The sequence below is a fragment of the Notolepis coatsorum genome, assembly GCF_963971535.1.
Source record: "Notolepis coatsorum genome assembly, chromosome: 20".
Classification (NCBI taxonomy): Eukaryota; Metazoa; Chordata; class Actinopteri; order Aulopiformes; family Paralepididae; genus Notolepis; species Notolepis coatsorum.
In genome coordinates, this window is record NC_140184.1 from 45971243 (window position 1) to 45983454 (window position 12212).

The 12212-nt window shown below is 43.7% G+C and overlaps 1 protein-coding gene across 3 annotated transcripts in view; it reads left to right on the forward strand.

Annotated features, from left to right (window-relative positions):
* Positions 1–12212, forward strand: part of shf (Src homology 2 domain containing F) — a 221125-nt gene that overhangs the window by 181704 nt on the left and 27209 nt on the right. For all 3 annotated transcript variants that reach the window (XM_084337505.1, XM_084337503.1, XM_084337504.1), the window contains 2 exons: positions 5704–5878; positions 6142–6261. In XM_084337505.1, coding sequence (XP_084193631.1) covers positions 5704–5878; positions 6142–6261 — 295 coding nt within the window. The remainder of the gene's footprint in view (positions 1–5703; positions 5879–6141; positions 6262–12212) is intronic.

The following is a 12212-nucleotide window of genomic DNA, read 5'->3' on the forward strand; positions in this document are numbered from 1 at the left end:
GTGATTGAGTGAGTGAGTGATATCTCAGAGTGATATCTCAGAGTGGTATTTTCCTCAGGAATGCACTCTCACAGCAGTGGGAACACAGGTGCCGGCAATTCACCACCTGCATTTAATGACCAGACTAAGGACCCTTGGGCTGTCCAGAGAGATGCCCGACTAGAAATAATAATACCCCTGGACTGTCCAAAGAAGTGCCTGAATGGAAATAATAATACACAGCATAACAAATAGTGGGGAATTTACAACAATAAGATTCATGAATGTATGCATGTTTGATAATATGTATGCAGGTATGTATGATAATATGAGTGAGTGAATGTATGTTTGATAAGATTAATGAATGTATACAGTATATGTTTGATAATGTGTATGAAGGTATGTATGATTATATGAGCCGCTCCATCACAGGGACATTATTCTAAAGTTGCAACTATTCCTCATTTACTAACAATGTGTTGGATGTTGGGCAAAATATCTATAGTGGTAGGAGTTGGCAGCAGAGAGGGTTTACTTGTACTGAAAGTTGTTAATCAACTCTTAGCAAGTCATTAGTAAGTAGTTTACTAATAGCTTGTTCATGATCTACAGTATTAACTATTTATAAGGCACTGTTTTAAATCATTAACCAAGTTTGTGGATGATTTATTAACTATTTATTAGGGACAGTTATTCTAAACGTACCATATTTCATTGGTATATGTTTGCCCCACTCTCTTTTCGAGAAGCCTTTGTTGTAGATAAAGGACTTTTTTTTTTTTTACAAGTTTACAAGTACTAAAACTTTTTATCTTATTATTTTTTTATGTCTTTCCTTTTGATTATTATTTTGTTGTTACGTTGTTCCCTGTTCCCCTCCCTTAGCTGCCCCCTCCTGTTAAGATATTATTATTATTATTACTACAGTTTAGCTCCTAGACTAGAGTAGGACAATGAGGTAGAAGCAGCACCCTCCAAGGACATCACCATAATATAAACACCACACCAACCCGCAAATTCAAGGTCTTTATTAAAAAAAGGTCTAGACATTGATTATGCTAATGTGAAGTTCCACTACCACTGGTCCCATGTCAGCCAGCAGTTGTTTACTTCCACATTGGTGATTAATTACATATTGGTAATATAGTTGCCTTAGGGGTAATCTGAAAAACAGTAATTGATGAAGCCTCTGCATTTAAATGATCATACCAGTTTAATTTTGGCTTCTCGTGATTATCGGAGATTGCCCATCTTTAAATAATTTTGTGTTTGTACTGTATGTGTATACGGTGTGTGTTTTAGCTGATTTTAGCTTACCGTACTAAACGCCATTCACACCAACATTGATGTTGAAAATGGGTGGGAAATACTCATGAGGCTTCAAAGTAGTTTGAAAGTTGCTAGGCCTAATGTAACTCATCCTTGTGAAAGTCACAGTGCTGTTGTACATTTATCTGGCGCTTTTATCCAAAGCAACTTACAAACAACAATCAATCAGATATTGGTGTTTGATTTGAAATCAGATAGTGTTCCACCATCCTGGAGTGAGGAGGACCGGGAATAGCCTGCTTTGTTTCGATGAGCTCCCACTCCTCCCAGGAGCCCAAATAGGAGTGGGTCTCAGGCAGCCAAAATATGCAGAGTGTAGGGATCTTGAGGGTCTGTAGTTAGACCACTGACCGGAGGTAGGCATTTTAATGGCTTGCATTTTTACACTAATACTGTACAGTAATGTTATGTCCACCCCTTTTCAAGATCAATGGCAGTTTGAAAGGTAGCCTACGATCTACCAAAACACACAATTTATACACATATCCAAAACATTTAGTTAAAGACGAGGACAATCTCTGGTAATGGTAAGAAGTCTAAATTAGTTTGGTATGGCCCTTTAAGCCAACAAACTAAACTCCCGCTACGAGCGCCATTTCATGTATGCACGAGGAGACATAATAATGATAATCTAGCGTTGATTTCAGGATGATTAGATAATCAGCCGAAAAATTACAACGTGATAACTGGATTACACTAAAATGCCTTTTCCTCGTCTTTTCCTGGAATTACTCAGAATCACTCAAACTATACTCATCAGTTTTTTGCATGTTGACCAGAAGCAACTCACTGACAGTCGACGGCGTTATTAGCCCCCTGCTGCTGGCAGTCAATGTGTTAACTATCCATCGTTCAACATGAGAAAAATTATGAATTTTTTCATGTATACGTTTGCGTGTTATACCGCGGCGAATATTGTATAGTTTCAGAGTGATCCTGGCAAATTCCTGGTAACTGTGCTATGGAGCGATATGTGCATTTTGCTAAAAGTGTTGGCGTTGCTCGCCTGGACACGCTACTATTTCCGGTATATAATAGGTAGTATGTTTCATCATGAATGCATGAAAGGGGGTGGGGTCGTTTTTTGATGCTTTGATTGTCAGCAACGGCATACATTTGGAGTATGTTACATAATGGCAGTTTCCATAGTAACATAATTCTAATTCTAACAGAATGATTGTGTTCTTACAACTAAAATATGAATTATATGAATCAAAATGAATATCCTTCCAACTCGTACAGTTACCATGGTCCATGACAGTACAGCTACGACTCCAATAATGATGCTGGCGGCAAGGTGACATTTATTGCTCTCTCTCTCTCTCTTGTTCTTTCTCTCTCTCTCCCTCTGTCCTGTCCCCACAGAGATGCAAAAACACTCGGAGCACTGTGACACTTTGTCTAGGAGGAAAGTGAAACAATTGGCCACGTCAGGCCTTCTTCCACTCTATTTTTTTTCCTTGACACACACACACACACATGCACAAACAGAGCGACAGGGACGAGGGGACGAGGAGGGACGCAAACATGCATCTTCCCTTTTCTCCCTCTGTTTGTTTCCATGGAAACGCTCCCTCTCACACACACACACACACACACACACACACACACACACACACACACACACACACACACACACACACACGTTGAACACACTCATGTGGTCACAGTTAACAAGCCATTCAAATTAACAGCGTGGGGAGAAAACGTATGTCCTTAATGTTCTTAGTTCATAGTTTTTAGTTTTTTTAGGCTATACTGAACACTAGACCCACGACAATCCATGTAAGCTTCGACCCCCCTTGCGTAGGCTGCCATGGGTCTGATTTTAGGGCTACAAATTACCCAGTTTTCCAGCAACAGTACAATTTGGCTCTCATTTGAAGACTTAACCGTAGCCCATTATGGAGCACAAAAGTGCAGAGGGCAAGATAACAACGGTAGCCAAGTCCTTTTTGGAATAATCATTTCCATGGGTTCATGTTCACAAGAACACATCAATGAGCACACAGGCCAGAGAGTTCACGCTGAGGTAGACCAGAACATCCCAATGGACCAGAGGTGAAGGGCAGCCCCTGGTGGCTAGAGGTGGAACGGCATCGCTGGGTTTATACTCCTTACCTGGGGTTGGATTATATTACATCAGTGGCACTGGCACAACGGATACATTTCTTATTAACCTGGAAGTTAGGAACCTCACTAGTGTACACATGTCGCTACCTGTATAGACCATAGACGCTGGTAATATATATTAGTATCTCCTGAATCATCCCTACATTTATTGATCAATCGATTAATTCATACTGTTAGCCCAAGCCCATTCGCTATGTGATGGAGGGACACTACAGCTAGCTTACAGTAAAGTGTAACACTATCGTACTCTGAGTGGAGACAGATGTAGGGTCCTATTGACATGTTTATGTTTATGTTTATTAAAGGATCCCCATTAGAGACTCATGAAAGAGCCTCTAATCTTCCTGGGGTCCTAGACAAAACAAATACAATACAAATGTACAACAAAGAATACGAATACAAATTAAAACAAAACACAAATAAAAAATTAATACAAATATACAAATTCACATTATAAAATATAACATTCCAGTAAAAAAAAAAAAATTGTTGTGATCACAGTGCCTGTCTGTCTGCGCTAGCGACTGCCATGTTCAGTGGAGGTAATTAAACGTTTAGCGGCCTGGGAGATTAGCTGTTCATGGATGATGGAAAGCTGTGAAGAGAGCGAGGGAGAAGTGGCTGCCAGACCGATCCATGCTACATTAACCCCTTCCATCGAAAGGCTAAACTTTTAATGTGTCACTCTTAAACCCTCAAGAAGCCAAAGCTCTGCAGCTAATGCTGTAAATGTGTTTGATGTAGAAGGGTGACCTCGGATATTGGGAGGAAAGCGGGGTGTTTACTCCGAAAGGGCTTTTTTCAAAGGCGAGGCATAGACATTCCCGATTATAGACATGGGAATTGGGAACCATAGCCGGGGTGGGGGAAAGTACACACACTCCCACTCACATACACTCTCTCTCTCACACACAGACACACACGGCCACACACACACACACACACACACACACACACACACACACACAGTCAATCGAAATACATCTCTTCACCTTTGTCACTTCTATCTTTTTAGCACATGTTTTAAAGTAAACATTTTCTACTCCATCTTTTGGGGATCCTTCTAATGTTGAGTCTAGCAGAGTGAGTACTTCTTTCATCAGCTCTATTCAATACCACGTAGCAAAAAAATAATTAAGATCTGCTGGTAGTCCCCTTTGTTCTCACTTTCTGCCACTCAACTACCCCCCTCCCCCATCACATTTTTTTATGTTGGTGATTTTGACCTCTGCGACCTCTGGCCGGTAGTAGGAAGCTGGTTCTTGAGTTTCAGAGCTCTGTTCACGCCTATTAGCTTGCCTCTGTTCTCGTGTCAGCCATTGTAAATAGTACCAATGTTTATCCGCTGCCTGATTGGTTGTGGAGTCGATGGTGGTAACCTCTGCCATTAGTCTGCCTCATGTCATGATTGGGACAGATCACCCCCCCCCCCCCCCCCCCACACACACACGCACGCAAGCACACACACACACACGCACCCCTCATCCCCCAGTCTACATCAAGCCAGGCACCACTTCCCTGATGGGTTGCCATGGGAACCTGCCAATTCTCTGGTTGACCTTGGCAGTTTTGAAAGGCTAGCTCAATGGTGTTGATGTGTACTACTACTACCTGCATGCATGCATGTTTGTGTGTGTGGATGTGTGCGTGGATGCGTGTGGGGGGAGTGCATGTTTATGTGTTTTGCTCCCACTGTGGAATGTGTACACAGTGAGGCTGAATTGATTTCTGCCGCCTCCATTGTGTGCACATGTCCTTCAGTGGTGTGTGTGTGTGTGTGTGTGTGTGTGTGTGTGTGTGTGTGTGTGTGTGTGTGTGTGTGTGTGTGTGTGTGTGTGTGTGTGTGTGTGTGTGTGTGTGTGTGTGTGTGTGTGTGTGTGTGTGTGTGTGTGTGTGTGTGTGTGTGTGTGTGTGTGTGTGGGGGGGAAAAAACACAGCCTGGCTGTCTCTTCTCATTCACACGCACACCTCACTGCTCTATGAAAATGTGTACCCTAGCAGAGGATGGAGACCCTTGTTAAATAAGTCTCGACTTGGTCACAGATGTGGTTCCTAGCGTGTGTTTTGTCATTGGCATGTTTGTAATTGATAAAGCACAGATGTTTTATTCTACACTGAGTCAAGTATTTCAAATAAGAGCATTGTACATCGTATTCTCCTTATCAATCCACAACGCTCCTGTGCCTGATTGATCTGCACTGTCTCTCTTTCTGTTTTCATCCGGTATCTGAACTGTTCCACTTTTGCCCCTGTGTAATACAGTCCAGTTTGATGGGGTGGAGAAGCCTCGGATGTCACCCACCAAGGAGGGGAAAGGTCGGCCACCTCAGCGCCACTCCAGTGGGTGTCTGGTCAATACCAAGATGACCTCTCTAGACCACAGCAGCTCATCCCTCGGGGAGCGCATCGATCCCAGCATGCCCTTGGAGAGCCAGTTGTGAGTACTTGTGTTCTAGATTAGGGAGAACTTTGATGTCAGCGGCGGGCATGGGTGTGTGTGTGTTACCAAAATATAAAATCTTCATATCATACATGTGACGCATTTCATCATTTTCATTCATTCGGGAGGATCTATCTATCTAGCTTTTTGGAGGCCTTTGTTGCAGTTTGTTTTCATGTTTTGTGTTTTCCCCTGTCCTCGCCTCCTCTTTCTGACCACGGTGTTGGTCGTCCCACCCCTCTCTCCCCTGTCCTCTGTAGCTGGTACCATGGGGCCATCAGTAGGACAGACGCAGAGACTCTGCTCAGACTGTGTAAGGAGGCCAGCTACCTGGTGAGGAACAGCGAGACCAGCAAGAACGACTTCTCCCTCTCCCTCAAGTAAGAATCCACACACACACACACACACACACACACACACACACACACACACACACACACACACACACGCATTCACTCGTTCATCATGGCCAGATTATGCCACTAGGGTTCAGTTCTGGAATACTAATTTCTAGGGCCTTTTGACAAATGATATCTGATAGAATTGGGGCCCTATGTACTTTAAAAAGTATTCTGGGGCCCGACAGTGAATGAATGAATTATTTTATTTCGAATGTTTACAAATAAATAAACAAACAAAAAGAAAAATTCAAACATTTTCACAAATAAACAAACGAAAAGGATGGGTTTGAAGCTGAAGGCTTTTAGAGCAACCTACCCCTAACAGTAGGACAGTGGCTCCGGAGGTAGAGCGGTCGTCTGGTAATCGGAAGGTTCCCAGTTCAATTCTGGCTTCTCCCGGCTGCGTGTCGTAAGTGTCCTTGAGCAAGACACTTAACCCCTAACTGCTCCCGGTGAGCTGGTTGGCACCTTGCATGGTCGCCATCGGTGTGTGAGTGAACGGGTGAAGGTGAGCCATACGTTGTAAAGCACTTTCGATAAAAGCACTATATAAATGCAGTCCATTTACCATTCAATTAAAATTATGCTCACATGGGCACGTATTCCAATCAAAATTAATGAGATGATGCAAATGTACACATGAACCCGGGGCTGTCTGGGCCCCTGAGGATCCTGGTCCCCCTACAGCTGTTGGCCAAAAACACTTCCCCCGGAGTGTTAAGCTAGGCTAGTGGCTTTCTACTGAACGCACAGAGAGGACATTGGTATCTTCTTGTCTGACTCTGCATGTAGCTATTGCATTCGTTCATGTTCCAAAATCAATATAAATTCGATATATTATTCAGCCCCATACCAGAGATACACACAAACACAGGTGCTAAACATGGCACTAAGTGGTTTCCTACGAGAGGTGTTCTTACCTCCTCCATCCCTGCTGACTCATGGTAATGGTCCTCACCTTTCAGACCCCTATCTCTCGCCATCCTGCACCATCCCCCTCCCCCTGCCCCCCACCTCCTCTGTCCCAGGTGGCTCTCCGATTTGCTGATGTGCCCGGAACTCAAGTTAATAGTGGCTTCCTATCGGTGACCTCTTGACCCCCTGCTGCGGCCGGCCAGAGGGTTCACAGGGACAGGGACTCGTGATTGGTTTTAAGTCCGGTCCTGACATTTGGCTTGGAGGTTACTTTAGTGTGAATCGACGCGCTCACCCATGGCGCCGTCACATCCCATTGTCCTCACAGGTGTGTGTGTGTGTGTGTGTGTGTGTGTGTGTGTGTGTGTGTGTGTGTGTGTGTGTGTGTGTGTGTGTGTGTGTGTGTGTGTGTGTGTGTGTGTGTGTGTGTGTGTGTGTGTGTGTGTGTGTGTGTGTGTGTGTGTGTGTGTGTGTGTGTGTGTGTGTGTGTGTGTGTGTGTGTGTGTGTGTGTGTGTGTGTGTGTGTGTGTGTGTGTGTGTGGCACTACTGGGAGGAGCTGCAGTCTTACCTGATACACAGAAATGAACTCAATACATGGGAGAAAATATGGTGCAGACATGAACTGCTGGAATTGTGGAGATGTAGGATATATTTTTGAATTGTTATATTCCCTTTAGCTTTCAAAACTGAAACTGGCCTAATTCCACTTGATTTAAAAATCAATAAAAAGTATAATAATAAGATAGTTGACATACTGTATGATTAGAGCCAATTTGACCAAACTGACCTGCTTATAGTATAAGCTTAGTATATCCTACTAGCTTCTCGAGGATTATCTCTAACAACTTACTTACTAGGAAGGAGATGATGCTGTCCAGAGTGAACCTTCTTCTCCTTACCTTCTAACTAAATGTAAAACACTGCCGGTCTGTCTGACTGACTAACCGCCTACCTGTCTGTCTGACAGGTACCTGCCAGATTATTCAGATCCAGTCCGGCTGATATTCATGACCATGCTAGTTTGGCACAGTGGGTGGGTTTAGATTAGACTGGAGGCAAGCAGCGGGACGCCTACTCTGACATGCTGCCCCATGCTGGGCGGTGTGTCACGTAGAGCAGGTGGCCTCTGCAGTCTGCACAGTGTTAGCCACACTGTAATGCTTGGTACTGTGGACTAGAGCGGCAGTGTTGATCCTCCACACCCCAGCAGGAGGCAGTCACTGTCACTGAGGAGTGCCGTGCCCTGACCTTTTGGCCTGCCTAGCTGCACTTCCTCTTTGTCGGGCCGGCTGACCCCATGGCCGTTCACCCCACTCACAACCAATCACACTGGCTTTGATGGGGTCAAAAGTCAAAGCTTTAGACAGAGGTTGAATGGGACTAACTGAGTGTTCCAAAGGGTCAGACCTAATTACTCCACTGTAATGTTAGCTGGTGAGACCAGTGGCTGGGTAAGCTCTACTGTCTAGTTGCCTAAGAAATTGGTTTACTTCGCGGCTGGGTGGCGCAGCGGACATTGCGCTCGTCACCAACGCAAGAGACACCGGTATCGAATCCGGCTGTCAGCGTTGCCTCCGGCTTGGGCCGGCCGTCATACTGACTCAATTGGCAGAGCCAGCGGGAGGGGAGTCGATGGGTGGTAGTCTGATCGTTGTAAACAGCGACTCCTACAGGTCGGTCAGGGCGCCTGCACAGCAAAAGACAGGAAATGGCGGGGGCAGTATGAGCCTCCCACATGTTACACCTCGCCAATGAGAGTTCGCACTGGCAGGTGAAAAGATGTGACTGGCTGCCTCCACATGTATCGGAGGGGACATGAGATGGGCTTCTATCCTCCCTACGACCGGCCAGTCGGCCAGTGGGGGGCATATGCGAGCAACGATCAGGACAGGGGAGGGAGAATTGGCACAAGAGGTAAAATTGGGATGGGAGAAAAATCACAGAAAAAGGAGGAGAAAAAGTAGATAAAAAAAAGAAATTGGTTTACTTCCTAGTTGGTTGGTCTGTCCTCCATTAAATAAGTCTTTGTTGACTGATTGACTGGCTTTTGTTGATTAATACACTAATTTGTTTAATCGACAAATCTGGAAGCTTGTTCTTCTCCACAGTGCTGTCCAACATGTAGAAGTACTGTAGGTCTACAAATCATGTAGACGTGGCGTGGGTCTCTAAATCAAGGGCTTATTAAAGATTCAAGAACAAATCATTTAGACGTGGGTCTCTAAATCAAGGGCTTATTAAAGATTCAAGAACAAATCATTTAGACGTGGGTCTCTAAATCAAGGGCTTATTAAAGATTCAAGAACAAATCATGTAGACGTGGGTCTCTAAATCAAGGGCTTATTAAAGATTCAAGAACAAATCATGTAGACGTGGGTCTCTAAATCAAGGGCTTATTAAAGATCAAATCATGTAGAAGTAGGTCTCTAAATCAAGCGCTTATTAAAGATCAAATCATAATGTATATAATTCAGATGTGCTCATGATTTTACAGAAAATAACGTATTTAGCAGGAAAAAAAATAAAAAAGTCACTTCTGGCCAGGATATCTTTAATCAGCGATGCCTGCAGAAGGCATACAGCATCATTAACACTTTCCGTGCCAGCCATGCGGTGCCCCGGAACCCCGTTGCGTGCCAACGCCCACTTCAATGATAGAGCTCTCATATTTGCGAATGCATAAACTATATCTTAAATTATGGCTGTGTATAATATGGCCGTTGCTTATCAATGACTTGTTTGCAGTCAACATTGTCAAAACGGGGGCGGCTACGTGGTGCAGTGGGCAAGGCTCTCACCACGAATACTGGAGACGCTGGGTTCGCCTGTTCGAGCCCAGCGCTCCACATTGCTTTCAGTTTAGCTGGTCGTCCGTACTAATACACATTGGCAGTATTAGGGGGTGGGAAACTGATGGGTGGGGATCGGGCGTTGTGGACAGCGACTCCTACAGGTCAGTTGGTGCTCCTGCGCAGTAGAATCAGGAAGCGATGGGGGCGGCGCCCCTCCAAAGCGCAGACCCCTGACGCTGAAAGATCGCGCCGCGCAGGTGAAAAGATGCGACTGCTGTTACCTCAAGTATCGGAGGGACTCGTGCTATGTATGACTTAGTCCACATTGCAGCCGGCTTGTGGGAGGCAAGAAACAGCGTTCGAGACAAGGGAGGGTTGAATTGGATGATACGAAATTGGGATGGGAGAAAAATAGAAAATGGGAGAAAAAGTGGATAAAAAAAACATTGTCGAAAAGGGATTGTTTTTTAATCGGTTCATTTCCGTTTTATACCATTTTGAAAAACACTCGTTTTATGAAAGTTCCCGAAAATTTCAGAAGATTCTGTGATAATCGCCCTTTACTGGAATATACTGGAATACACAAAAAACGTTGTCATTTTTCGGCCTATTTATTAATCGTTTTCAAATAAACGCTAGATTAACAATAGTATATGTGTACTTATGCACGCTATAGAAGCGGGCTGAAAAATCGATTATCCATTATCCACACACACGCACACACACACATAGGGCCCACGTTGATATATATGTGAAAAAAGCTCTGATTATCCCAAGACTGGTAAGATAGATTCCTTACCTCAGATCAGATGTTCTCCAAAAAGATTATTCCAATTCCTGATCGCCATTCCAAATATCGATTGCGTTTATTGATCCAACGCTGGGTACTGGAAACATACATTCTCTGCTGTTCTGCGGCTCTGCAATGACTTCGATCCTCTCGGGTTACTTGTCTGACAAGTAAAATGTGGAAGCAGGACTTTTTTTTGTCCATCCGTTTCATTCAATCCAATCCAAAGGGGTGCAGTACCATCCGGAGAGATGATAGGGGGCGGTATTTTCCCAATGGAGCTCAGAGAGAGTTCCAGTGGTAACGTGAGGCTAGATTGATGAAATATGAATGGAAATCGCGAATAGAAAAAAAACACGATCAAAAACGAGATCTCTCGTCTCGTTGGCACTGAACGGTTGGCATGAACTAACGAGAAATATTGTCGTTGGCACTCAAAGCGTTAAGGACCACAGCCACCCAGCAGACTGTTCTCCCTGTTACCATCTGGCAGACGAGCTGGGCTGCACATATCACCAGACTCAATGACCACCAGTCCACCAGGCTTCTCAACTCATAAACCTAAAATATTCCACTTTGCACATCTGCTGACCTGCTGACTGCGCTGTCATAAAAATGCAGCTATTGCAGACTGATGCTACGGACTGCTACATACCCAATGTGTACTGTTTACAGACAAACGGTGTATACACTTTTCACATTTACAGACAAACTGTGTGTACACTTTTCACGTTTACAGACACATTCTCATTGTCATATATGTATGTAGTGTTATATATTTTACTTCCATGTTTATTTACTTTTATTTTTAATCTTACTGTATTCTATCTTTTATAATATGACTAGTGCTCTAATGCGTCTAGTGCTGAGCTGACCTGTTTCTCTTATCCAACACATTTCATTGTACCGCGTTGACCTTGTATTTTATTTAAAAAATGTATTTATACATGTAAAAACACATATAACATATAAAGTACAGTTCCGACAAAACATATCATTTCTCTTTTTTAAATAAGGCCATCTCACTTTTTCATATAAAACACAATGGCGAGGGATTTTGGAGGGGTTTTAAGATGGAGGGAGATGCATGCATGTACAGAATGTCAACATAATCAAATACAGACATAATATTTGATCAATGATCTCTGTTGTGAAGGGCCAGATTAAACCGAATATATATATTTATTTATATATATTTAATTGTATTTGTATATTCTCTAATATTCCCTGATATCCCTTGTATATTCCTTGTACAATATGCATTGAATATCCATTCTAGCCTACTGAACATCCCATAATAGTCTCCATTCTACTATTGGTCGAGACCTTGGTGCCAGGCTGCCATACCCCTCAGACCCAGTTCAAACGTACCGCTCGACATGTACGAACAAGTCCTAGTTCCGCGTAGGAATTTGGCTACCGCACCACTAAT